We start from the raw sequence: 26,469 nt of genomic DNA on the forward strand, positions 1-26,469 counted from the left end.
TGATCAATGCAGCCGGGGCCCTGATAAAGCTCTTTTAAAGCTATCGCTTGATAAAGCTAACGCCCGGCCACATTGATCCATCACAAAATGGAGAGAAAAGGTCGGAAGGTATTTCTGTCTGTTACATTTGTTTTTAGATTCAACTGTAATTGTGCATTTGCTGTCAAAATGGACACAAATCTGCCCGACACGGCAGATTTATCTTGCGCTAGTTAGCTGAAATGAATTTGGAGAGACACGAGAGTATAATGTAACGTCATCGTTATTGGAGTAGTTCATGCTATTAGTCAGAGACAGTCTAAAGTGAATAATTTCTCTTCACAACAGAAACTTGAGCAATATCTGATCAAATTGTATAATAATAATAATAAAAATAAGCTTTAATTATCTATTTATAGAACACTTTTCATAAAAGAGAGCTTAAAGCTTCAAAAAATATAAATAACAAAAAACAAAAATGCAACACATTTAAACAAGGGCAAATAGACTAACATTACATAACAGTATATACATATATTTATATAACTATATATTAGTTCTATATATATATTACTTACAATCCCCTTTTATTCTTAGTGCATGGCTGCATCCCCAATGTCCATTTAGGTTATTGAATTTTTTTTTTATTGTAGTAAACGCATTTCCATCCAAATAATAATCAATTATTCTAAGTTATAATGGACAGATGAACCGAAAATAAAGTAATACAGTAGCAGTGTGGAGTTCCAGACCTCTGTAGCTCGCTCCCTATCTCTGCTTGAGGCTAGAGGTTACATTAACCGCTACTAGCGTAACACACCTAAACCCCAACCCAACTTTTGCCAGCCAAGTTGCATTGTGGGTAGGCATCAGACAAGGAGGAAGACTATGTTGAATAAAAAAGACTATATCTGTGGTTCCGTGCGATGCTAAATCAGTGCACTGCTCTCTTAAATTGTTTTTGATGTTTGACAGGTAAGTTATGTTAATATCGGTGTAGTTGTCACAGCAGTAACACAGTCATTTAAAAGTAAAACAAAAACTGACTGGAGCTTCAAAATGGCTGCTACATGTCATAACCTAAGTTCCTTTTCTCCCAGGATTTAATTCATGGTATGAGTGTTACTGCGAGGCCTGCTCATGTGTCACCCCTCTATACTGTCCTGGTAATGCCGGGATAATTGAACTTGTTTACATATCCTCTGGGAAATCAGCCGAGCTACAGAATACACCAGAGAAGAGCAGAAAAAAGAGCAGAGCGTCAGAGTGTACAACTGAAAATCTTTATTTTTAGCCAGTCTGCCTGTGTCACACGTTTGATCCACAAAAGATCTCTACATGTGTGAAGCCATATGTGCCATTTTTCCATGTTTCCTTGTGTGTGCTTGTGACTGCGAGTGACGCACCCAAGTGCATGTGTAACCTGAGATTCAGGTGGTGATGCAGGCGGGTGTGCAAATACGTGAGTAGAATTTGTTACCACGGCAACAGGCATTCAGTGAGTCGGTGCAATGGAATGGCTGGTGCAGTTCTATTAGCGAGAAGCAGTTTCCATAGCGACTCAACATCGCAGCTGCCTATGCAAGAGTTTGTGTGTGTGTGTGTGTGTGTGTGTGTGTGTGTGTGTGTGTGTGTGTCTCTATGAATACGGTGTGAATCCTGTGTGAATTTGAGTGTTCATTAGCGTACCTCGCTATGTATGACTTGCTTTGTAACATTTCGTATTTTTTTTTGTCCTAGCTATCATGTTTTTTCGGTGTGAACCTCCCATCCATGTCTCTTCCCCCCCCGTTACTTCTCTCACACTGCCCTATTTTCATCTCCTTGCTCTCTGCTATTTTACCCCCTGTTATCTCTCTTTCTCTCCTCCTATCTCTCTCTCTCTCTCCCCCATCTCTGAGTGCTGAAGCTCATCAGGGTAAACAGATGCTGTGGCTGTTATTTATGTTTCCACTTGGTCTGGCTTTCATACAAATTATCCACAGGCCCTGCACAGTGCAGACGCTCAGCCTAACTGGGCTGCACTGGCAGCTCTCTCATCCATCCATGCTCAGACCGTACCACAGACGCTGCGAGGGAGGAGGGAGGGGGGGGGGGCACACACCATAGCAACACACTGATGGCACAAAGACACCAATAACAGAGAGGGCATCAGAACTGGCTTCACCATTTGCTCCACACATGAAGAGGAAGAAGAGTTTGGGAAGGTACCATCACGGCGCAGGACAGGGGAAACACATCACCGAATGAAATATAGAGGATAAGCCCAGTGGGGCAGACATGAAATACTTGCTGCCAACTTAAAGGCATTCCACTGAAAAGGTTTCATACTTATGTATCTTCATCTTCTTTTTTTGAACCACTTGCTGTAGGGGGTTAGAAAAAGCTGCATGTGGAAGACAACTGCAAATCTAGAGCTGTCAGTCTAAAGAGGGTGGACTACCTGTTGCCTACTTCACCCACAAAATGACCACGTTTTGTTTGTCCTCACATGCCTCCGCGGTGAAAGAATAATCCAAAAAGCAGAGAAAAGTCTTGATGAATTTTACACAACAAAACTATTTTGAAACATGCAATTAAGCTAAAACCTTACTATTTAATACACTTCCAAATAAACACACTTTGGCAGGTGTGCGACTCGTCCGTGCTAGTCTGAAGTTTTTTTAATAGTAAGGTTTTAGCGAAAACGGATGTATTTGGATAGTAGTATAATTCCTATAATAATAATAATGATAATTATAAGTAGTAGTAGTAGCATACAACTGGATACATGAGACTTGGATTATACTGCACAGGTTTTGTGAGAGTTTTTGAACGGATGTTTTGCTAAAGTTTTGCCGTTGTTAAACGCAGCCCCTGTTTACTTAAATTCATCAAGACTTTTCTTTGTTTTTTGATTCTTCGTTCACCGTGGGGGCATGCGAGGAAAACTAAGTTTTCTTCAAGATTTCAAGGTAACCCGGGCTGAGTTAATGATATACAAATGGTAATGTTGTGGGTGAGGTATTCCTTTATGCTCAATAGGAAGTCTCATAAATTGTGAGTGTGTGGTGAACGAATGAACATGAAAATAATGATGTTTGTCTGTGTTGTGCAGATATTCGGGATCGTCGTAAGAAGCCAGTGATGCTGTTCATCCACGGAGGCTCCTACATGGAGGGCTCAGGGAACCTGTTTGATGGCAGCGTACTCGCTGCATATGGAAACGTCATCGTGGTCACTATGAACTATCGGCTTGGTGTGCTCGGTAAGTTCTGCGTGCCCTGTCCTGCCGGCGGGATCAGGCACGGATGCAGCTCATGTTATGTTTACAGACTTTGTTTGACATGTGTCATCTCACCTTGACCGGCCCATATCTGTCAGAGTGCTGATGTCTATCAAAATATGTGTTTTAGAAATGATGGTACAATGAAAAATAACTCTTTAAATTACAAACACTTAAATTAAAAGCTATCCTTCTGCAGGCTTACGTTGTCTTATATTGTCTTACTTTGAGCTGTGAGCATATGATTGTCCGTTTACACCTGAATGGCATATACTGTAAAGATGCTATTTGAGTTTTTGACATAAAACAGCCACCGCTCTTAAATTATTTCAGCAGCGTTGACCTGCTACAGCAGAAAAAGCATGTAAGGGAAAGCATCCAGCATGCACAAAAGGGAGACAGGTATAAATGGTGAGTATCTCCAGGGAGCTTGAAAAACTTTATTATGTTTTTCTTTTTCTATGTGTTTTTTTTCTGATGGCATGTGAAAGCCAAATACAAAAATAATACCTTTCAAATGTTGATGGTGAAGTCTGATTTCTTTCTCCATTCTTGTCTACAACATATGATGTGGTAATAACCCTGAACCTAAAACTGACACCCAAACCTGGGCATTTGTAACAAGGGTTTCTATGAATGCTCTTAAAGGTATGTAGGATTTAGAGAGGCATCCATTGGCAGAAATGGAATATAATATTCAAGATAATGTTTTCATTAGAGTATAATCACCTGATACTAAGAATCTTTGTGCCTTTGTTAGCTTAGAATGAGCTAGGAGCGGATGCTCTTCCACAGAGTCTGCCATGTTGCACCACAATAGGAATGTGTTGTACTTGGAATCGTTCAATATACATTCTATGAATATGCACGTAATCTATTGTGAATATTATTCATGTGGCAAACAACATGCATCATAAATAAAAAGAAAAGAGAAGCTACGGAAATTAAAAACAGGAAAGTGGCATATCAACCAGAAGAGATTATTATATTATGCACAAAGAGGGAGAGGAGGACGACAAAAACTGGCAGATGTGTGTGTTCATCTACGATCACTTCTAAGAGCTGCTTAGGTTACGATGCTTTAAACACCTCTTCAGATTAAAAATGTTTGTAAAATGGAATTTTAGAAAAGCAATTTATCACACCGTTTTGTCTTGGAACACACCCCCATTCTTTAAATGTCTACATATTTAATCTGATTGTTATTCAGAACTCATAAAACTGTAGTTACATAATGTAACTCACATAACACTTATTTTTTTTACGTTTCTTTATTGGTTTTCGCTGGAAGAAAAACAGGTTATACAAGAAAGCATAAGAACAACTTATTCTTCACAAAGCAACCCGAACAAGAACCCCCACATGAATGATTTAACTTATAAAATGTGGATTTAGTGGATTCTAGATGCAACACATGCAACGGACGAAGACAATTGTCACAGTCAGAGAGAAATTTCTCATTACAATACATTTGAAAATAACTAAACCCGAACCTGGACTGAAGCAACCTGAACCCAATATGTCCCGACGAATTATCAGAGTTTCGTGTCGGGTAGCGGAAGTCAAAAGCCCACCTGAGGTAACAGACTGTACTGGTTTGGAACCAAGCAGTAACCTGTGGGTCTGAAAAGTGAAGCCAATGTAGAAGTGCCTTAAAACTTGCATTCTCTCTAATAGCCAACACAGGGAAACGCCACCTGTTGCAAAAAGAAGTCAGATTGTACAGAAGTCCACAGAGGTAATAAATCAAGTGAGAAGTGGGATCATTTCTTATGAGAAATGACCCCACTTCTCACTTGATTTATTACCTCAGTAAACATTTTCTTGACACGTTTTTGGTCTCAATCGCTAGTTTCAAGTCTTCTTCAATACAGCATGATGTTCATTTAGTAAATTATGCTCCCATTTTGTGTGGTACTTGGAAAAATGTGTATGGACAGTCTTTGTGTGAAAAGCTCCTTAATCTGTTCTTCTGTGTAGCAGGGATTTCATAATAAAGCACACAGCGGTGTGTTTACTGTGTTAGATTGACTTTTTCTATGAATTAATTGTTGTATTAATATGCACTTCTTCCAAAAAAAAAAAACAAGCCATGATCTGACTCACTATACACTTCAGAGACACCACCGACCCCTCAGTGCCTTTAGAGTACATTGAGTCATTGAAAACAGAATTGAAATGTGTGTTTGTTGCTTTCAGTGTATTTTTGGATTAAGGGTTATTCTATTTGTCCATTCTGTTGGAGCTTTGCAGTGCTTGCATGGCCTGTGACTGGGCAGAGGTGTGTGTGTGTGTGTGTGTGTGCGTGTGTGTGTGTGTGTGTGTGTGTGTGTGTGTGTGTGTGTGTGTGTGTGTGTGTGTGTGTGTGTGTGTGTGTGTGTGTGTGTGTGTGTGTGTGTGTGTACTCAGCCATTGTGCTGCTGGATATCAGTGGAGTCAAGTATTTACATTCACCATCATCTTTCGGAGGTGTTTGCACACAGACTATCTGACGCCGGCATTGCGGTTGCCAGGTTGGGTAATCAGATCTTGTTTATTGCATCACGCCTGTTTCAACATATCAGAATAATGATAAACAGAGAAATGGGAGTCGTTTAGGATGCCGTCCAAGAGTTGCAGCAGAGTATTAACAGAGGGTAACACGATCCAGAGCGTTATTGAGCGTGCCAATGGAGAGGGGACAAGGACAAACTGAGAGTTAGTGAAATGAGGACCTGGACCTTCGGCTTTATACTGCTCCATTTCAGCTTGTTATGAGCTCTTTTTCCCAGCTGCCCGACAAAATATGACTGTGACTAAATTGGGTGTGAGATTCTGTTCACAAATTGAAATCAGGTTTGTTGAATAGCGTATTAAACTAGAATGGCACTTGGAGAGCGCAGACCTCCGCCAAGGCTGCTTGGATGGTCCCATTTCCTGAGTTGGGAAGTCGTTCTTATGAATTTGTGTGTTTATGAGCTTAAGTCATAATGTGGAAACGAGATAGATGCTACAAAGATTAGTAGGCCTATTTTATTGCTACGAATGCTTCCAGTATTTGAGCAAAGGAAACTGATCAGCTGAGCCATGATATTTGTAGTAATATTTGCACCAACTTTCCCAGTTGTTGATTTGACTTGAGGGGGGGGGGGAGGGCATTCACGTGAATTTTCCTAAATGGGAACTAATTCTTCCGAATATTCTGACACCACATGAATGCAGCACAAATGCCCTATCTTGCAATTCTAACGAAAGTGAAACTTAGTTTGCGTATCCATCCTGTGATTCGGATCCGCTCCCAAATGTAATGTCTTCTTACTTGGTCCACGCTACACCCTTCCACCAAGTTTCATCAAAATCTGGCCAGTGGTTGTTTCGCAATCCTGCTGACACACAAACCAAGCTGAACACGCTCTTCTGTGTTTGCTTCCTTTGCAGACATCTCAACCTGGTCGATTTACATTGACATTGTTACTGCGATTGATGTTGGGGATGTTTGAAGCGCCCTCATATATTGTATAGTATGACTACTTCCTCACACAACCATTAAAATACATATGAAATACATACACATAGAGGAGGAGAGCAATGCTGCTTATGAGGGGAGACGCAGTGTGTCCTCGATTCCTTTAACATTTTGAAAATGTTTGGTATGTGGGCGAATGTTGCTCTCTCTCTCTCTCCCTCAGGAGACAGGAGCACGGAGAGAGAGAAGGAGAGCAGGAGGAGAGAGAGCGAGAAAGCCCGGGCGTAGCGGAGCGAAAGGAGAACGAGAGAAACAGAGCGAGCTAGAGGAGAGGAGTAAAGAGCGTTACCTGCGAGACAAGAGATCGCTATATCGACTTCTTCTCTCTCCTCTCTCCCCTCTCTCTCTCTCTCTCTATCGCTCTCTCTTTCTCTCTCCCTCTCTCTCTCTTCTTCCGTCTTTCTCTCTCTCTTGTCTTCTATCGCTCTCTCTCCCCCTCTCTCTCTCTCTCTCTCAGATATGCTTTAAATGGGTTACTGTACTAAGGCGATTATCCTAGTGTGTGTGTGTGTTTGTATGTTTGTGTAGCATAAGCGTGCATGTTTGCCCATGTGCACACAAATATCTCCTTGTGCACGTGACAGTGTGTGTCTGTGTGTGTGTTAGCATTTGTATGTGCGCGCTACTTGGTTGCGTGCCGTGCGTAAAGTCTATATATGAATAATGCACCATCCATCTAAATTTTTAATGGCACTCCTCTCTAAAACCGTGAATTTCAGTCAAAGTGAGAAACACAAGCATGTCGTATTTTAACAGTTTTATGTTCTAATCTTTAGTATTATCCTGTATTTACACACACAGGAGCTTACACATGCCAACCTCATTGTATACAATGCCTGCTTCTTTAGGCGTAGAGAAGCGATAGGGAGTCGGGTATAAGGGAAGAAGAGAGAGCAGGGAATAGAGACAGATGAGCGAGTGAGAATCGTTGAGAGACAGTCAGGGGAAAGCGAACAGAAGGGGAGGAGATGGGAACAGTCTAAAAATAAACCGTCAGAAAATGCTTTTTTAAATCTACAGTGATGCAAAGTATTCATTCAAATAAACGCTCCTGCAGTGTGACCACAGCTCCCTTCTATACCGTTTAACGCCATAAGCTTTCACTCCACCACGACACATACACATGTCATTTTCCAGCAAATGTCATAATACTTTTCTTATTAATTTATGATACGCCCCATCGTTGTGGAATAAAATGGGTGAATGAGGAGAAAATGTCTGCTGCACACGGCCTGGTTCAGAGGTTTGGTGACAGTTGAGTTTCCAGATCGCTCCTCGACTCACCTTCTCCTACCTTCCTCCTGCTCCCGGCCCAGAGAGCCTTCTGATTTGTGTTGCATAGCCATCTGTTCAGACTAATTAACTAATTAATGAACTCTGGGGAAAGGCCCACCATCGTGGGCTCTGAGAGCGAGAACATTTTTCACCTCAGGAAGAGAGATGAAACGCTTCTTCTGGAAACGTTTCTCTGCACTTTCTTCCCAATTTCAGCTTCTTCTTCTTTTTTTCTTTTTTTTACTTGTAAGTAAAAGCAGCCTATTTAGTAGTAAATACCACCACATTTATTAATCACGGCTTTTACACTGTAAAATGAGTTTTGAATGTAATATTTACTTGGATATTATCCTGCCAGTTTTCATATTTACAGCTGGCTGATACTTTGTGACTCAAATGAACTCAGTTACTCATAACTTTTGTCTGAGAGATAAAAAGGTTTTAGATATATGTTTTGTCCATGCTTTTGTCCATGCTTGTATCCAAATAGATTGATACTGTTGGTCTATTTGATTTGTGGTCCATTGATTAGATTTTTTTTATAACTTGGGAAAAGTAAACACAACATTGACATATAATCACCATAAAACGTTTATATGGTGAATGTGTTAGCAAACAGCTGCTATTGACTGCATTGACTTTCATTTGGATGAGCATTTATCCATGATTATGGCAGCAGTGAGTGTAGCCAGGCGAAGGCATTTTCATGCATTGACAAGGTGAAAATTAAATGAATAACATGCCATTTTTTAGTATTGAGTATTAGGGCTGTATCTATCAAGTTTTCAGAGACTGTCTGATCACATGTTAATGTTAATTATGCCTCACAATGATTTACCATGGTAGGAAACGGATATATTTAAACATGCAACGTTATTTATTTATGTTCTCAATCTATTTCAACATTTGAAAGTCAGAGTTATCAGAACCTTTCTTCTCGTCTTTGAACAGTGTTTTCAATAACATCATTGCACCTTTCAATACCTCTCCATCTGAAAAGGCTTTCTTGTACTTTAATTAAACATGTGCAGCTCTAAATGAAGCTTCCGTTGCTTTGTGTGACTTGTTCACCGGCCTCGTGAGAAGAGACTGCTGCTGCCTTTAACTCTCAGCGTGTTCTGCCCGCAGTGCTGCAGGTGGGTAGTTAGTTAGTTAGCATGGTAGTTAGTTAGTTAGCATGGTACCTTCTGTGACACGTACCAAAGTGTCTCCACAATGTGCCGCTTTGCCGTCGCCCCGCAAATGAGACATACACACTTTTCTTTCACTGTTGTAAAAAATAATTATTCCTCCCAATCATTGTGAAAATAGTTAGTTTTCTTTCTCTTTTCTGCCATGTTTAGGGTAAAAAATGCACCTAGCGCCCCATCGTAGCTGTTCCCGCTAGCTTGTCTCAGCAAAGAGGGAAATGGAGATTTAGCTTACAGGGTTAGAGTTCATATATTCATAAAACATTTTTGTTTTTTAAATTCTATATTCAATATTGTCATTTTAAAATAAAGAATAATTCAAGTGTTATTGATTTTTTTTTTTTTTACCAGCAAAACAATTAAATACAGATTTTAGACGGCGCTCCATGCTATTTTTAGTGCTATTTTTAGAACATGCCCTGCGGGCGACTCACGTAATCCCTGCGGGCGACCAAGTGCCCGTGGGCACTGCGTTGGCTACCCCTGTCCTAGATGATAAAGCTGCACAGAGGAAACTTCAAGTGCATTGGTTTATTAAAATCAATTATATGTATATGCTTGACAATTTCATAGCTATGCAATTCTTTAAAAAGAAAAAATAAGTGTATTTTCGTCGTCTGTACATCTTTTGCGCGGATTACATTAATAAATTACTCTTATCGGCTTTTAGCTTGCGGGGCTTTTGTTGCACTTGCAGTGGCAAGTGTGGCAGTGTTGTTGTCGCCGGCTCTCCGAAAACATTCACCATAGATGACAGCAAAACACAAGAGACTCTGACGCTGAGCTGGAATTAAACTGAATCGGACCTTGAGACGGGACAGATACGCAATTCATGGAGCAATCAGAGGCCGCAATCCATTCTTTGTGAATTTGTCCATTCAGTGTATTTTAAAGTTGTTATTGCTTACCTCTGAGCAGGCAATTACTTATGTACTCGTCCAGCAGACACAGAGCAACATTTGCATTCATTTGGAGTCATGTTTATGGCCACCTGACAAATGTAAGTTTAACATTCATTAGCTCTGTTTTGGTCTCCACCAATTCCTGAAGGAAATAGTATGTCTCTTTAGCTGCTATTAGCTATTACTTTTACTACTATTACTATAATATTAATAATTGAGATGGAATATTTTATAGTACAATTCTTAAAATTCCCTTTAGCTTGTGTTACTATGCCGAGTTGGGTTTTCCCATCAAGTTCAAATCAATCAATTAAAAATGATGTATCCAAAAATAATGTGTTCATGTACGCTATGTGTTACATACTTTTATCCGTTACTTAATAAATATAATTCATATATATTTTATAAGCAGGAAAACTCTTTTTAGCACAATCAAAAAACAGTATCCACGAATACTTAAACCCAGTGAGCTATGAGAATTAGATCAAAATGTGTTGCCCCTTGTTCTCAAAAACTTCCCTTTATACTGTATATGCTGTAAACATTATTTTTAGCCAGCACAGATTTGACTTTCAATTAATTTCAGCCTGCTGCCTTCTCACCACTCAGCTAAATAGATATGAAACACACCTCCCACTCCTCAAACAGAGCCACAATGTTCCCACTCGGCAAGCAAACCACAACTCTTCTTTCCCCGCCCCTACAGTTTTTCACATACAAGGAATTTGCTTCGGTGTATTGGTGTATAACATAAACATCCATCCATCGTCTACCACTTATCCGGGGTCGGGTCGCGGGGGCAGCTGCTCCAGTAAGGAACCCCAATCTTCCCTTCTCCGGGCCACATCCTCCAGCTCCGACTGGGGTATCCCGAGGCGTTCCCAGGCCAGTGAGGAGATATAATCTCTCCACCGAGTCCTGGGTCTTCCCCGGGGTCTCCTCCCAGCTGGACGTGCCTGGAACACCTCCCTAGGGAGGCGCCCAGGTGGCATCCTTACTAGATAACATAAACATGGCAAGAGAAAATTAAATAGAAAATAAAAACAAGTAAAAAACAAATTGAAGAAACTAACAATAAAATATGAAACAAATGCTATAAATATATGTACAATATATCTGAATTAAAAATGAAAGCTCCACAGAAGAAAATCACAATACAAGCATGAAAAAATAATATAATTAAAGAGCTGTACAGTTTTTAGAAGTGGTACTTTTGTGCAAAAAATTTGCAAAGGTTCACTTTGGTGAAGTCGTGTGTTGGAGGCTTCAGGTTGTAGCCGAGAACAGTGGCTTCCATCATATAGGCAAAGTTCACATTTAGCACTAATGACTTATAGGTATGTTGAGTGAAACTGACACCAATCTGCCGCCCAGCCTGGCAGCCAGCTGCACAGCTGGACCAATCAAATACAAGGAAGATAATTAACGCAGCGAGTTGTACTCGATGCTCGACATCTCACACACCACATAAAGTGTCACAACCAAACCCAAAAGGTCAAGGTCTCTGGAGTACTTGAGTCCCTAAAATATCAACTGGCAATTATAGAAAAGTTTTCTTCACTATCAAAGTAATCCAGTAATAACTGTTTGTACATCCATGGGTACTTCAGCAAGGGGAATTGCTTGTAGTTTATTCGGCATATTAATGCTGCCAATTAGCCCACATTTTAAACAAATATAAGCTAAAGAATGTTGTAACCAGATAATATGACGCTATTTATCCAGGCTTAACGCTTATTAACGTTAATAATGCAATGTAAATAATGTACAATTACGCTAGACTTTATAAAGAGTTATGGAACATTAACCGTCATGTGACTAGTTTAATGATGCTTATTATAATATGGTTATTATTATATAATTAGCTTTGTGATTAAAAGTTCTGTTTTCTTTTATTCAGCGTTGTAAAAAACTTAATTCTCACTGATTTTCATCAATGAAATCTTTCTTTGAAAAGCTTGGAAACGTCTTTATGTTATTGTGATGTTTGACGCATTGCTTTTCAAATGTGCATGACAGCCTGGTTTTACTGCACAGCTTGGTACCATTTTATTGGACCTTTGAGAGTAAAAATTGAGTGACATAAGTAAGGTAATAAATACAATGACATTGGAAGCCTATGGGCGGTGTGCTGAAATGACATTAGTTCAGCAGGAGGAAGCCCAATTACAATATAATTTCATTTCTGGATATACTTGACATACAGAGTGATACATAATTGAAATTGACCTGCCAGCACTTCTTCAGATTGAGCTTCCAGCACCAACAAGGAGATTTAAGGCGAGGCACTACAGTCACAAATGTTTTTTCATGCACTGATCAGTTTTCAGAGTTTGGGCTATTTTGCTTCCATAACATGTCTTCTTTCTTACTACTGGGAATAAAGCATCCAAAACACACATTTAGGTATTTATTTTACTAAATTTGTCTATTTGCATCTCTAGATTTCTTGGAAATTCACCAAAGGTTAGCATTAGATAATGCTTTATTTGCATATTTAAACATAACATTTCAGAAAACTTGTAATACAAAAATAATTGTCTTAATACAACTGGGTTACTTTTACCTTATTCACCTGTAGTGTTTTGCAAAATGTATGGAATTTTATAATACATATATCAGAAGCCCTTTTTCTCCTCCGAGACAGAAATCTCCACTTCAGTAGTGCTATCATACACCAAACTTTCCAGTTTCATTCCTATCTATATTCTGAAGGTTTTTACAGAGGAGTTCGTTCATATATAATTAATATCCTGATTTATAGAACATTTTATGACTAAAAACATGGTGAAAATGGATATTTCTTTATGGCTGTTGGCAGTATTGTCTGATTTATGTAATGATACAAAGAGATTCCAAAATCCTCTCAGTAAAAACCTTTGACTCTAATATGTCAACAAACGAAACAGGAATTTTGATCCTGGTTTTATCCAATGTTCAGATTTCTGTTCTGGAAATATATGAAGATATATAGAACATATTTATTACAGCATCATTTGCATATTTAAATATACAATTTTAGAAACCTTGTAACACAATAAAGAATTGTTTTATTTTAATTAGGATACTGGGGAAGTGTCATGGTAACATCTATGAGTTAAAATAATGACCCTATTCACCAATGTGTCAATCAAAGAATGGAAATGATCATACGACACTTTTATAGTGTAAATAAAATGGAAACAGCCTCCAGGGGGTGCTAGCAATGCTTTACACTTTGAGTCTTACACAGAAAAGTGTTATCATTAAAACTCTGCCTATTGTTTTTAGCAGATAAACTCATTATAACTCAAACTACATGCTCTTTCACAAACTCTGGACATTTTGTGATCAGTTACTAACTTGTACATCAGAGTCGGTAATTGACAGAAGAACTTTTGAAAATCTTTCAAAATGAGTTACCAGTAATAGCCTACTGCGTACGGTACAGAGTATACCTGTCAACCCTCCCGTTTTTCCCGTAATTATCCCGTATTTTTAACCTTTCAAAAATAAAAATAGCTCTAATTTAAAAAAGTGTAAAGTGGCCTCCGGTAGAGCAGGTGGCAGTATTCTGTTTAACTTTAGCTGAAAAACGTTATCCGCCAGTAAACACACTAGAAGAGGAAACCAGGAACAATAACACAGAAGAAGACGAAAACATATGGATGAGAGTCACAGTGAACGGGAGATAGATGGAGACGCAGTTGTACCTGCCAAACAAGTTAAAACTGTATGCAAGTAACTAGACAAATGGGAGGAGACCTTCCCTTATTTATTAAAAAGCAGAGTCGTAAAGTATGCCATTCAGATGTTAGCATCGCACACGGCGGAATAAGCGATGTTCGCTAGCATGAAAAATCGTCCAAGCACGAGGCACAAACACATACACTGTCAATGACTTCATGTGTGACAAGAACTGTGTCAGAGGTAAACCAAAGCTGAGGGAAAGATGTCGATGCTTTGCGCCAAAAATAATGTAGTCTTCAGCTTCTGCGATGATTTCAGTCGCAGTGTAGCGGACATGTTTCCCGACTTGCCATCGCAAGGAAGTCCTCGTCGGGGGAAACAAAAGCCACACAACTCATCAAATAAATTGAGGATAATAACTCATAAAGAAAATACATAAATCTTATAAACATGTCTGAACAAGTAATAGGCCTACATACTTTAAATAAACATGTATTTCCTGAATGTATATACCCGTCCCTTATGTGTTTACATTTACATTATATGGGGGCTGGGTGGCTGAGAGCTGTTAAGGTATGGACAGAGTCCGCCAGAAAATGTCCCTTATTTTGAAATTCCAATGTTGACAGGTATGGTACAGAGATACCACGGCCACATTCATACAATCCCCAAGGTTGCCTGCACAGTACTGAATAATCAAATCCACTTTATTCCAATCGTCAAAAACAGATTCTTTAGTCTAGTGTGCAGGAGACATTCACCATCTGCTAAGGTTTTTATTTCCTGTTTTGTAATAGCGCCTCTGCTTTTGCTTGATTCGTTTTGTGACTCGCAGAAACGGAAACATTGCTTTGTTTCCTCTCTTCAATCACCTTTTGCTGTGTGTGTATAAAAAGTCAATATCTTCTATCTGATTTTTGACATCTCTAATCATCTGCTGCGTGACGTCACAGTGAAATTATATAATATGCCCTTCAATATATTCCTTTCACCTCTCTGTCATTTACGATCTGACAGTAGCTTTGGGCAATATTTGGTTTAATATCTGTCGGATTTTCTGTTCTTTTTTTTGTATCCCTTTCTCCTTCTCGAACCCCCTCCTCGTGTTCTCTCTTCACAGAAATATGTTCAGTGACCCACTGCAGTCACTCTGTTCACTTCTGAAAATGACTCTGCAGATGCATGTTCGCGTCTCAGTAGTCAAACAGATGACTGACTGCACTTCAGTTCTGGACTGTGGATTTGTGAATGGTTGCACAGAGAGAGGATGTACTGAATAAAGCTATAGGACACTAAATATTACTGAAATACTGAAAAATATCCTCTCGGTGTGGAGTTGCTGCCCTTTTTTTGTATGACGCACCTCTCTTCTCTCAAAAATTAAAAGAACAATTCCTTCTGATGCATGTGTAAATGCTCTGTAGTAATACATCTTCCTGTTGCGGATGCAATACAATATCAATAAGGGATAATGGCTTTTACCATGACTCATCTCATCAGCGTACATTAGAGAAACACTAAGTGCTTCTACCATTTTTATTTGTATGCATTCAGTGGTAGCGTGCATTATGCTTTCATGACTTCATTTTCGAAAGATTTTTCCTGACAGGAAAGATACATGAGCGGAAGCAGCAATTATTATCCGGCGCGTCTTCAGAACCTTTTTTTAACTTTATTTTTTTAATTATTATTTTTAGGACACAGCGTGATACAATACGTTTTCAATATTTCTGTTTCAAATTTCCCTCCATCAGTCGCTCACCACTCCTCCTGTTTTCTTTCATCCACTCATTTCACTGTCTCCAGCCTGTATCTTTACTTAGAGGTTGATGACTCTCCTCATAGTTGCTTGGCCGTTACCTAAAGCAAGTGTTGAATATGCATGAGTTCAGCCTCATAAATTGCTGCTCTCAGCGCTAAAGTCAGTAGGAAGCCCAGCTCAGCAGATGGGGGGGTGGGAGAGGGAGATCAGAAAGAAAACTTACTGAAAGAGAAAGAGAAGAAGATGGAACTTGTTTGACTTCAATGGTGGAAGATAAACCGCATTTCCTCTCTTCATGTTGCCCTTGCAAAGAGAGCGACAAGAAGCGCTAGCTCAGGCTAGCATGCTCGTTCATACAAACTGCGAGTGTGTGCTTTGTTTTTGTGTTCTCTGTTTGTGTACTGGAATATGGAAGTACTCGAATGTGTGCATGCAAGTGCTTTTGTGAGTGTCTGTCCATATCATTTTGCCCGAAGCTCTGAACAGTTGCCAGGCAACTGTGGCAGGCATGCTCAGCTCTCGGCTGGGCATGCCACGGAGCAGACACTTCCACATGCCCGTGGTTCTGATAAGTGGCACAGGTCAGAGCTGATACGTTAGCAGGTCAGAGTCACTTCAGACTAAGAGCCAGTCAATTGCTGGGATGATCTAAGGATAATACAATTTCACAACAACAGGTTTTCAAGGTAATTCTTTGCTACATATGATTTAAACTTTAAATCATATGTAGCATTGACATTGGTTATTAAAAACATGGAAATCTTGTTACTTTAAATTTTAAAGTAACAAGATTTCCATGTTTTTAATAACCCAGCCAACACTTATCACTGCACTATGCTGTGGTTTCTTATACATTTGTCAATCATGTTATCTCTAGAACTCAATTTATTAGGCTGCGATCTCTCATGATCATTAACTCATAATCATTAGACCAGAAGAAAGATTATTGTTTAATCAAGACTGGGTCACTATTTGTGGTTGCATACTGGGAAACTATCAGACATTCATTTGTTCTCTCAAGTAACATGAGTTGTGATTCTGAAAGAATATAAGCAAACATTGCTGCCCTGAGCATCTATGTTTTTGTTTTGTAAGTATCACATCGAGGTCACTGCGTCTGTAGACCGACATGAACACATTTTGCCCGAGGTGTTTTCATCTCGAGGTGGACATCCATGCAGATAAAGTCACAGACACGTGAACATTTTAATAGAGGTTTACCTTAATCGATTCAAGAAATAATTATTGCTGTTCATGTGGATCTACTGAAGCATGGTTTCTATGTAAAGGTCAAATAAATATGGTCCATACATAGAAAAGTAAGCACAAAGCTATAATGCTACTGCGGCCAACAAGTGTCTTCCTTTTTGTGTTTTGCATGTAATATTCTTGTTCATTAAGCGTTGTTATTATGATATTATGAATTATTATAGGCCAAAATATTTATAAACATTTATATATATATACATGTATATACATACATGTATATATACAGTATATACAGTCATATATATATATATACATTTGTATATATATATATATATATATATATATATATATATATACATTTATGTATACAGTATATACATTTATATATATATATATATATATATATATATATATATAAATGTGTATATATATTTATATATATACATTATAAACATATGTATAATGTGTTTTAATCTGCTTATAGCTGTATAATTATAGTTATCATTATTCAAAAGGCTTTATAACATTAATAACATATTCTAAAGTATTTTATAATGACTTATAAGGTCAAATATCATAATACTTCATAATTGCTCATCACACAAAGATGTTGCAAGTATTATAGAGTATTATAATTCCAATAGTTGTGATAAGTATAATAACTGTTATAATGCATTTTTTTTTTCATTTCACTAAAAGCACCCAATGACCACTTAGACTCTAAGTGGTCATTGGGTGCTTTTAGTGAAGTGAAAGAAATATCATTAAATCTTAAATATTAGTGAACATTTATGAAGTATTATGATACTTGAGATTATAAATCATTATACAATGCTTAATAATGTGTTGTGATTGTTGTTATAAAGCATTATGAGTGTTTACAGCTTTAATAAAAAAGTGCCATAAACAGATTAGAACACATTAAGTGTTACCCAAATAACAAAAAGCCCATAATTTGGACGACACTGTAACATGAATCATAATCCAGGTGAACCCGCCAAAAACACTCCAGGCTTGTTGAGTGTTGTTAGCTATAGTGTAAGTACAGTGAAGAGTGAGACACGTGTGTGTGTCGCGCTGATTGTTGTAGAAAGGTCAATTTGGCAGGTTATCATCACCACCATCATCATCACTTACGTTATAATCATCAACAATAAAACTTAATTTGCTGTTCAACACACTTGAAAACATGCTGACTGTCCTCTTTTACCATCTGTCATCTGTGCCCCTTATACTTTCCTTAATGGCTGTGCCACTCGCTCCAACTGTCTTTAGAATAAACTGAATATGTTTACTCATTTTCAATCCACTGAAATAGAATTGAATTATTCACTAAAAACACTAAAATGTGGATTTATTCCCTAGAGAAACACATCCTAACTAACACAGTGTATGAGGACACACTGCCTGTGACACCAGGACTTTGTGTATAGTGCTCTGTGTTATGTGGTTATACTATACATAACCCTGAAAAACTAAACATTTATTATTCAACCAATATGCTAATTTAGGTGACATACAGCATGTACGGTGTAGAACCAAATGTGGATGGTATTGTCTGCCTTCCAGATTATGAATAACTATTCAGTTCTAACCACACACACTTGACTGCCATTTGAACACTTTCAAATCCATTGCGGGAATGGCGGACTGTGTGACTGAGAATGCAGGCTGCTATAAAGAGATATAACTACAGTATTTACTAAACACATTTACAGTTATTTAAGGCTATAGCAGAGTAAATGCCAGCCATATACAGTAACCAGAAATCGAGTTTGATATGATGAAAATTGTATCCAAAGATTATAACTTGAAAAAGTTATAATATGTTAGTGTTGTGTTTACAGCTTGTTTCTTCTGCAAGTTGCACGTTGACAGAGGAAGCGAAGAGGAGAGCGTGGCGGAGCAAGAGGTCGCTGGACAATCTCAGACTGGTTTTTAGTCGTTCACAAAATAAAAGGCTGCAGGTCAGACGTATTTACGACAGCGGTGTGTAACGTTAAGTGAACTGCGCTCTAATTTAAGTGCTGCTAAATCACAAAAACACCAATTCTTACATTATGTTATGGAAAAACAGATGTTCTGGTATAGGTTATGGGCACTGCTGGGAAATTCTGCTCATGCACAAGAAGTGGTACAACTAATGTCCAAAAACAAATCTAATAATATACAACTAAGCATCACAGTGAATATGAGAAACTCAAGAGATGAGTAGGCCACCTTGGAGGTGGATACTTTTTTTCTTTAACACATCCTCCGCCCCAACAGCCACTAATCTCAGCAGAATGCAGTTTACTGAAATCATTCTAGAGGTTTTTTGGGTATTGAAGTCATCCAAACCGTTAACATCTTGAAAAGCTCTGCTACCTGCAGTGTGACGCTGCCGGAAACACATGTACTGTAACTCCCTATCATAAGAACAAAGAATTGTGTGTGTGTGTGTGTGTGTGTGTGTGTGTGTGTGTGTGTGTGTGTGTGTGTGTGTGTGAGAGACATTTTGTTCAGTTTATTTTATCTTGTTGTGGGTGTGCACCTACTGTGTAAATGTGTGTCCTGGAAGTAGGTGAAACATGCCTTCTGTTGCTCTCCATCTTCTCTCTGCTGACATGTTCTCTTAACTGTGTTGTATTTCCAGCGTGGGTATTAAAACATGAGTAATTTGGTGAGCTTTCTGTGTGAAATCTCCTCCGGCTTGCAATGAGTTGGAGGCTGAGAGGTTCTTGACAATGACAGGATGCCATCTTCTTGTATATGTGGGATATTTTTTAAAGGCAACAAACACACAGGATTATGTTTCCTGTGCTCCTGAATTTCTTCCCTGTTCCTCTTTCCTCCATAATCAGTAATCAGTCTATTTTCCTCTCTGTGTTTGTTCTAATTTACCCTGCAGGGTTTCTGAGCACAGGGGACCAGTCTGCTAAGGGGAACTATGGCTTGTTGGATCAGATCCAGGCCCTGCGCTGGCTCAATGAAAACATTGGCCACTTTGCAGGGGACCCAGAAAGAATCACCATCTTTGGCTCGGGAGCTGGTGCTGCCTGTGTGAACCTTCTCATCCTCTCCCACCACTCCGAGGGTAAGGTTCCTTAACTGTCATTGTCACATTAGTAGTCATATATCCTGCTCAAAAGGGGATTAACATTTCAGGACAGTGTGGGTAGTGTATTTCTTCAAGGAGCATGTTAGTCATTGTAATGAATATCCTAAACCAGATAAAAAATATATGCCATTATTATTCCCCCAAGTGAAGGGATGCAATATTCAGAAATGAGTCATCCACTCTTTGCACAATATTTTTTTCAATAAGCATGCAAAACTGTAAAGATTGAGTAATTTGAAGGGAAACCAGATTGTCAATCTGGACAGGGCTGGAGTCGACAGATGGTTGAATACAGTAGGTTATTAAAGCCGTTACTCACCTTGGGACACAAGCCCTGTAATAATCCCAAAGAACGTCATTCCACGAAGGACTGAAATCACTGAACTGCTTTGACAGAATTTTCCTTCTCCAATAAAACTAATCCTGTCTGGACAAGGCTTTAGGAATAGATACATATATATATATATATATATATATATTATATATATTATATATATATATATATATACTTTTATAAGCGTGGACTTCCAATGAAGACCATTATTCCCATTTGTATTATATACATGATCATAATACTGAGTTTTATTAGTGAATTTGATATTTGTACATGGTTTGAAGTGTTTATTCTGAATGTTACTTTGGTGATTCTCAGCGGACACGTTAACAACATGTGTCTCAGTGAAGACTGCACCAAAAATAAAATGCTCTTTAAAATGCGAAAGGCGCTGTGAGAGTGCAGACCTCCGCCAAGGCCAATGCTGCATTCTCTGCATTCCAACTTTAGAAGTCATTCTTCTGACTTCAGTGTAGAAACAACATGGTCACTATAAAGAACATATGTTGTAGGATATTTCTAATTCTAGCTCAGAGTGTTTTTAGTGTTTGCATGAAAATGAAGAAATAAGCAAACGTGAGCCATGAAATGTGTTGGTGTTCCAACTTGACGGGGCGTTTACGTACTTATTTCAGTTGGTAACTCATTTTGCTGATTATTCGGCCACCACATGAATGCAGCACAAATTCCCAAGTGAAACTTAATTTGTGTGTCTGCATGTAATTTAACGGGTTCTTGGCCCACCAAGTTTAGTTCAAATCTGGCCGGTAGTTTTCCAGTAATCTTGCTGACAGACAGACATAATGAGCCGAAAACAAACATAACCTCATTTGCGAATTCCATCCCTTTAATAGATGAGCAAAAGTGCTCTTGTGGTCTGTAATCTTGCTTCTAAAAGCTACATTTCAGAGTTCTCAGTTCACATGTCTGATGCTCACTAATGTAGGCAGACGCCACTGGTGCAACATTTGATTTAAGGGGTGGAAAACATTTCCAGTGATTTCTTTTTAATATGAATATAAAAGCAAGGATTGTTAAAAAAAAAAACTATTTTCACCCACATTTTGGTAACCCCAACCCCCATGGTTCCTGGTTAAATAAAGATTAAATAAAAATAAAAATAATAACCAAATCAGTTGAATGAAAACGTATATAGGCCTCAGTCACTCCAAAAAAGAAATCAGCTGTTTTTAGCCATGTTGCTGCGCAGATTTGCAGATAAATATAAATTTTTAATTAAACAATGAATAGAAATTAATTATGCTAGTTATGCATATTTCTTGCATTCTGTAAAAAAATATGAGAAAAAATGCTCACATTTTAGCCTTTCAATGAAGAAAACACATGACATCATTATCTGATTAATTTACTTCTCTTCGTCCTTCACAGTTTTCAATATCATTGCTGGCTACCGACGGTGTTTGTCTCGAGATGTCTCTTGAATTTATTCGGCACCATTTCCGCATTTGAACTTTTTTCCTTCAATGCAGATAAGTGATTCGGATGTGGAACAGCTGGTTTACAGCCTTTGGTGGATAAGGTGGTTAAAGTACATTTAACGATACAGTGTGATTTTACGTCTTTTGGTCACTACTCTGACAGTCATTATTTCTGACTGCTGTGCATCTGGAAAACATAAGTAGCCTACTGGATTATTTTTTGCGTTACTATGACATCCGGCAACGTTGACAGACATACCAGCTGTGTCATACCTTCATATTTAACAGGGATTTTAATACACGGGCTCAGATGTTTATTCCTCCGTTTTGTTACGTTTGAAAGCAATAAAATAAAGTTCATCCAAATGTTGCCTTCTTATTGTATGTGACAAAATGATTTAGAATATGTACAGTAATAAAATACACCTCGGGACTGCAGTACTTGTTAGAACCGTACTGCACTTTCTTTTGTTAGGGTTAAGGTTCGAATGGCAGTTCACTAAAATACGCACCAGACGTTTGATCACTAATCCTCTGGTGTGAGTAGAGCTCAAAAGGTTAATGGCACTTTAGACTTTGCCAAGAACTCAGATTATTTTATTACTGAACTGTTAACCTTAACGCTGACCTTGGACAGATAAAATAAAATAAAAAGATTTATCTGTACGTATGAAGGAGATCTGAGTGTGTACATGGGAACCCACAAATCTTTTTTTCTATCTGGAGTTGGAAAACATTCAGGAGGCCTTTGAAAAGCTTTTCAATAATTGGGAAGTATCGGCCAAGTTGTTAGTTGTCGTCAAGTGGCCAGCTAATGTTGTATTTGTATCGCACAAATACTCACACAAGCAGACTAGTGTTCAAATTATACTGTGGGTGTTAGTGGATGCTGTTTTATAACATATCATAATATATATATATATATATATATATTAATATATATCTGGCACTTTAATTTGGCAATTTGTTGTGTACAAAAATGTGATTTTTCTTTTGGTTAATGTTGGATTATTTTGGCCAGAATTATGGTAAAATTAGGGTTAGGTGAACTAGGATTGGAGGGAAACATCGATTCATGTAAGGGTTAGGGTTAGAATCTCATCTTCTAAGATTCTGAATTAATTCATAACTTCCACAAATCGTTATTTATTTCGTTAAAAGTGTTTATTTATGCGGTGTCACATGAATAAATGTTGGCTTTTGTCTTAGGTTTGCATTTGTGTGTTTACATTGTTGCAATCAGTTGATATAACTTTTTCAAATATAAAAACTCCATAATCTTATCCACACTTTTTATCGAACACAGTGAACTGGAGTAGATCCTGAAATGACGCACGCCTATGCACTGAATCAAGAATCCATTTTGAATCGAGAATGGATTTTTAATAGAATTGTGAGATACCTAAAGATTCAAACCCCTTATGTGAAGAGTTGGTGTCATGTCAAAAAATGAGGGTGGAATATTCACGTTATCATTATGGATTGTTATAGTACATAGATATGTGGCAAAAAAAACTAAACTCTTCTACTCCATTTTGAAGTCTGGCTGTAACACCACAAAGTGCAGAAAAAGTTGGTGGGTGAAGAGTTTTTTTAAAGGTGCCGTGTGTGTGTGTGCGCGTGTGTGTATGCAGAGGAGAGATGAGATGAGGGGTAGAGCTGGAGCTGCAGCTGAGCGGCTTCTTAATTGATTTCACAGGGAGAGGAGCAGGGGTGGGGCACATGCAGAATATGGGGGGGCTTAATTATTAATGACAGAATCTGCAGATAAAACAGAGGGACAGCAAGCCACTTTACATAACAGTGCAGCGGTGCAACAGTGCGAGCAGCTATCTTTCTCTCTCTGTCTCTCTTTCCCGCTTTATCCAATAAGGCCGTCAAGCCCGCTGCTATGTGTCGAGTTGCCTCCATCTTTCCTGCTGGTGTCTCTCGTTGTATGTAATGGAAGCACTTCATTTTCCGAATGTCCATAACGATTTTCTCCGGCTATTAAAAGAAGCAGAATATCTTCTTCATCTTGCTTCCTATGTAATGCTATACAAAAGCTCCTCCTCCAACATATGCATTATTTAAAGAACTCACACTGTAAGGCCTTGAAGGCCCCGTCAGCTGCGAGCAAAAGTATGTCAGAGGGGGGGGGGACTGAACTGAGAGAGAAGAAGTGATTGTATGTTTTCTATTGAAGATATATCTGATGTGTGTGTGTGTGCAGGCCTGTTCCAGAGGGCCATCGCTCAGAGTGGCTCGGCCATCTCCAGCTGGGCCGTCAACTACCGACCCATGATGTACACCAAGGTCCTGGCCAGGAAGGTCGGCTGCACTCTGGGGGACATGGCTGAGTTGGTGGACTGTCTGAGGAGGAAGAGTTTCCGAGAGCTGGTGGACCAAGACATCCAGCCTGCACGCTACCACATCGCCTTCGGACCTGTGGTCGACGGGGACGTGGTGCCCGATGACCCCGAGATCCTCATGCAGCAGGTCGGAGCTCATTTCACTGGACGTTAGGCCTGTATATAATAACGTTTATTTTAATGATTGTTAATCTGACTATTATTTTCTTTATTAATTGATTCATCGTTTGTTCTATAAAATGTTAGAAAATAGTGAAAAATGTCCATCCCAGTTTCTCCAGGGTGATGTCTTTAAATGTCTTGTTTTGTCCAAAATGCTAAATTATTTAGTTATTATTATGCAAAACAGAAAACAAAACAGGAAAATCCATATTTGAGAGGCTGAAAACAGCATTTTCTGCCGATTGACTAATCGATTAGTTGACTAATTGTTGCAGCTCTATTAAACAAACGTGCATGTAAACACAATGGGAAATATCAAGGTCAGCGAAAATGATCAAGGTCATTTCTGTCTTCCGATATGTCGATAACGTAATTATCGTGACAGGCTTACTGGACGTCATCCAGTGAATGATCGCATTCTTTCCCTTGATCCTTTCCTTGCATTAGTGTGTGAACTCTGCCCTAGCAATGCTGCTGCATCCTGTGCTGTCATGTCATGCTGCGTGTGTGTTTGTTGTGACACCAGGGCGAGTTCCTGAACTACGACATATTGCTGGGTGTCAACCAGGGAGAGGGCCTGAAATTTGTGGACGACAGTGAAGGAGAAGATGGAATATCAGCAGCCTCATTTGACTACACCATCTCCAACTTTGTGGACAATCTGTATGGATACCCCGATGGTCAGAGCCTACCCACCTATTTTACCTTCAAAATGTTCATTTGCTTAAAGATCAAATCTTTAACTTTCCACATAGTGTTGGCCCTCTACGGCACTGAGAAGTACTTTAAATGAATGATGTGGACATTTGCATTCTTACATAAAGCTCCTCCGGGTAAGGTTTAGATCATTTAAGGGTTGCAGTGCATGTGTGGAAGGGGCTCTAGGAACAAGTAAAAGTCGTCTCATGAAAATCCAACATAAAAGTACATAATTATTATTAGCGAAATCCTTAACTTTTCAGTCCTGGTTGATTTTGCGACAACCTATTTATTGGTGTTAACAGCGAATGCACTTATCTGATGCTTTCCAGCCAGACATTCTGTACAGAGCTGCTGGACGTTAAAGAATCTGAGCGAGAGTTTGGTGATAATAGAAGTCTAACACACAAAAGCTTTATAAGTAATAAGTTTGCATTCCAATCAGAGTTATAGTTATAATTTATATAGTAGTTATGTAGTAGTTGTTTTATGTCAAACATAAATGGCGGTCAATGAATACATCAAGGCAGCAGGTTGATTAACAACGTTTTTCCGAGTAGATACATTTTTTAGGGACATTTTTCACTGATTAACTTAGCTGGAAGGAGACAAGCTAGCAAGGCTACCAAGAAGTAGCCTGCTCGTCCTGCAGTCGTAGTGGCCCCTTGAGAGTCTCTCGCTTGTGAAATTGTCTCGCCTCTACGATCAGGGGTCCAGCTGAAAAATAAAAAGTATTTTATTCAGTGATTTATTTACTGTAATGAAACTAAATCCTACAGTAGCATAGGATAACATAACTTTGCAATATAAAATAATATTGACGAAAGGTTTCTTTATGGTCCTGCGCGATGGCTCTTGTCTGACTTTGTTGGCACAGTCCAAGCAGTGAGACGAGAAGTGGAGAGGAAATCTAACAACACACCACATTGGAGATTTACAACATTTAACCAAGTTACAGTTCAGTCTTAAATAATTTCATGCTATGTTGCAGATAACCACACACATCCTCACATTCCTTTTTTTCGTATTTCTTCCAAGGTAAAGACATCCTGAGGGAAACCATAAAGTTCATGTACACAGACTGGGCTGACCGGGACAACAGTGACATGCGCAGGAAGACCCTCCTGGCTCTGTTCACGGACCATCAGTGGGTGGCCCCGGCTGTCGCCACTGCCAAACTGCACGCTGAGTTCCAGTCACCCGTCTATTTCTACACCTTCCACCACCACTGTCAGACCGAGGCGAGGCCCGAGTGGGCAGACGCAGCCCATGGAGATGAGATCCCCTATGTGTTTGGGATCCCCATGGTGGGAGCCACTGACCTGTTTCCCTGTAACTTCTCCAAGAATGATGTAATGCTCAGTGCTGTTGTCATGACGTACTGGACCAACTTTGCCAAGACAGGGTTAGTATGATGCCAAATGTATTAATTACTTTCTCATATTAAGTGCATTTGGTAATGCACAGTGTGCACAGTGTACTGTACTTAAAGGTTCATATGTTTAATTAACTAGCCTCCTGGTTAATTAAACTAATAAGCGTTTTACTTTTGATTTGGAAATATTCTCTTGGATGAGAGAATCTGTTGAGCTTTTGAACGTGCGGGTCTGAACACCTGGGTTTGGGCC

General features: G+C 38.9%; 1 protein-coding gene across 2 annotated transcripts in view; it reads left to right on the plus strand.

Moving 5' to 3' along the window:
* Positions 1-26,469, plus strand: part of nlgn2b (neuroligin 2b) — a 74,040-nt gene that overhangs the window by 41,105 nt on the left and 6,466 nt on the right. For both annotated transcript variants that reach the window (XM_029447802.1, XM_029447803.1), the window contains 5 exons: positions 3,077-3,226; positions 19,647-19,832; positions 23,842-24,107; positions 24,669-24,822; positions 25,880-26,246. In XM_029447802.1, coding sequence (XP_029303662.1) covers positions 3,077-3,226; positions 19,647-19,832; positions 23,842-24,107; positions 24,669-24,822; positions 25,880-26,246 — 1,123 coding nt within the window. The remainder of the gene's footprint in view (positions 1-3,076; positions 3,227-19,646; positions 19,833-23,841; positions 24,108-24,668; positions 24,823-25,879; positions 26,247-26,469) is intronic.

This window comes from Cottoperca gobio, chromosome 14 (genome assembly GCF_900634415.1).
Source record: "Cottoperca gobio chromosome 14, fCotGob3.1, whole genome shotgun sequence".
Lineage (NCBI taxonomy): Eukaryota > Metazoa > Chordata > Actinopteri > Perciformes > Bovichtidae > Cottoperca > Cottoperca gobio.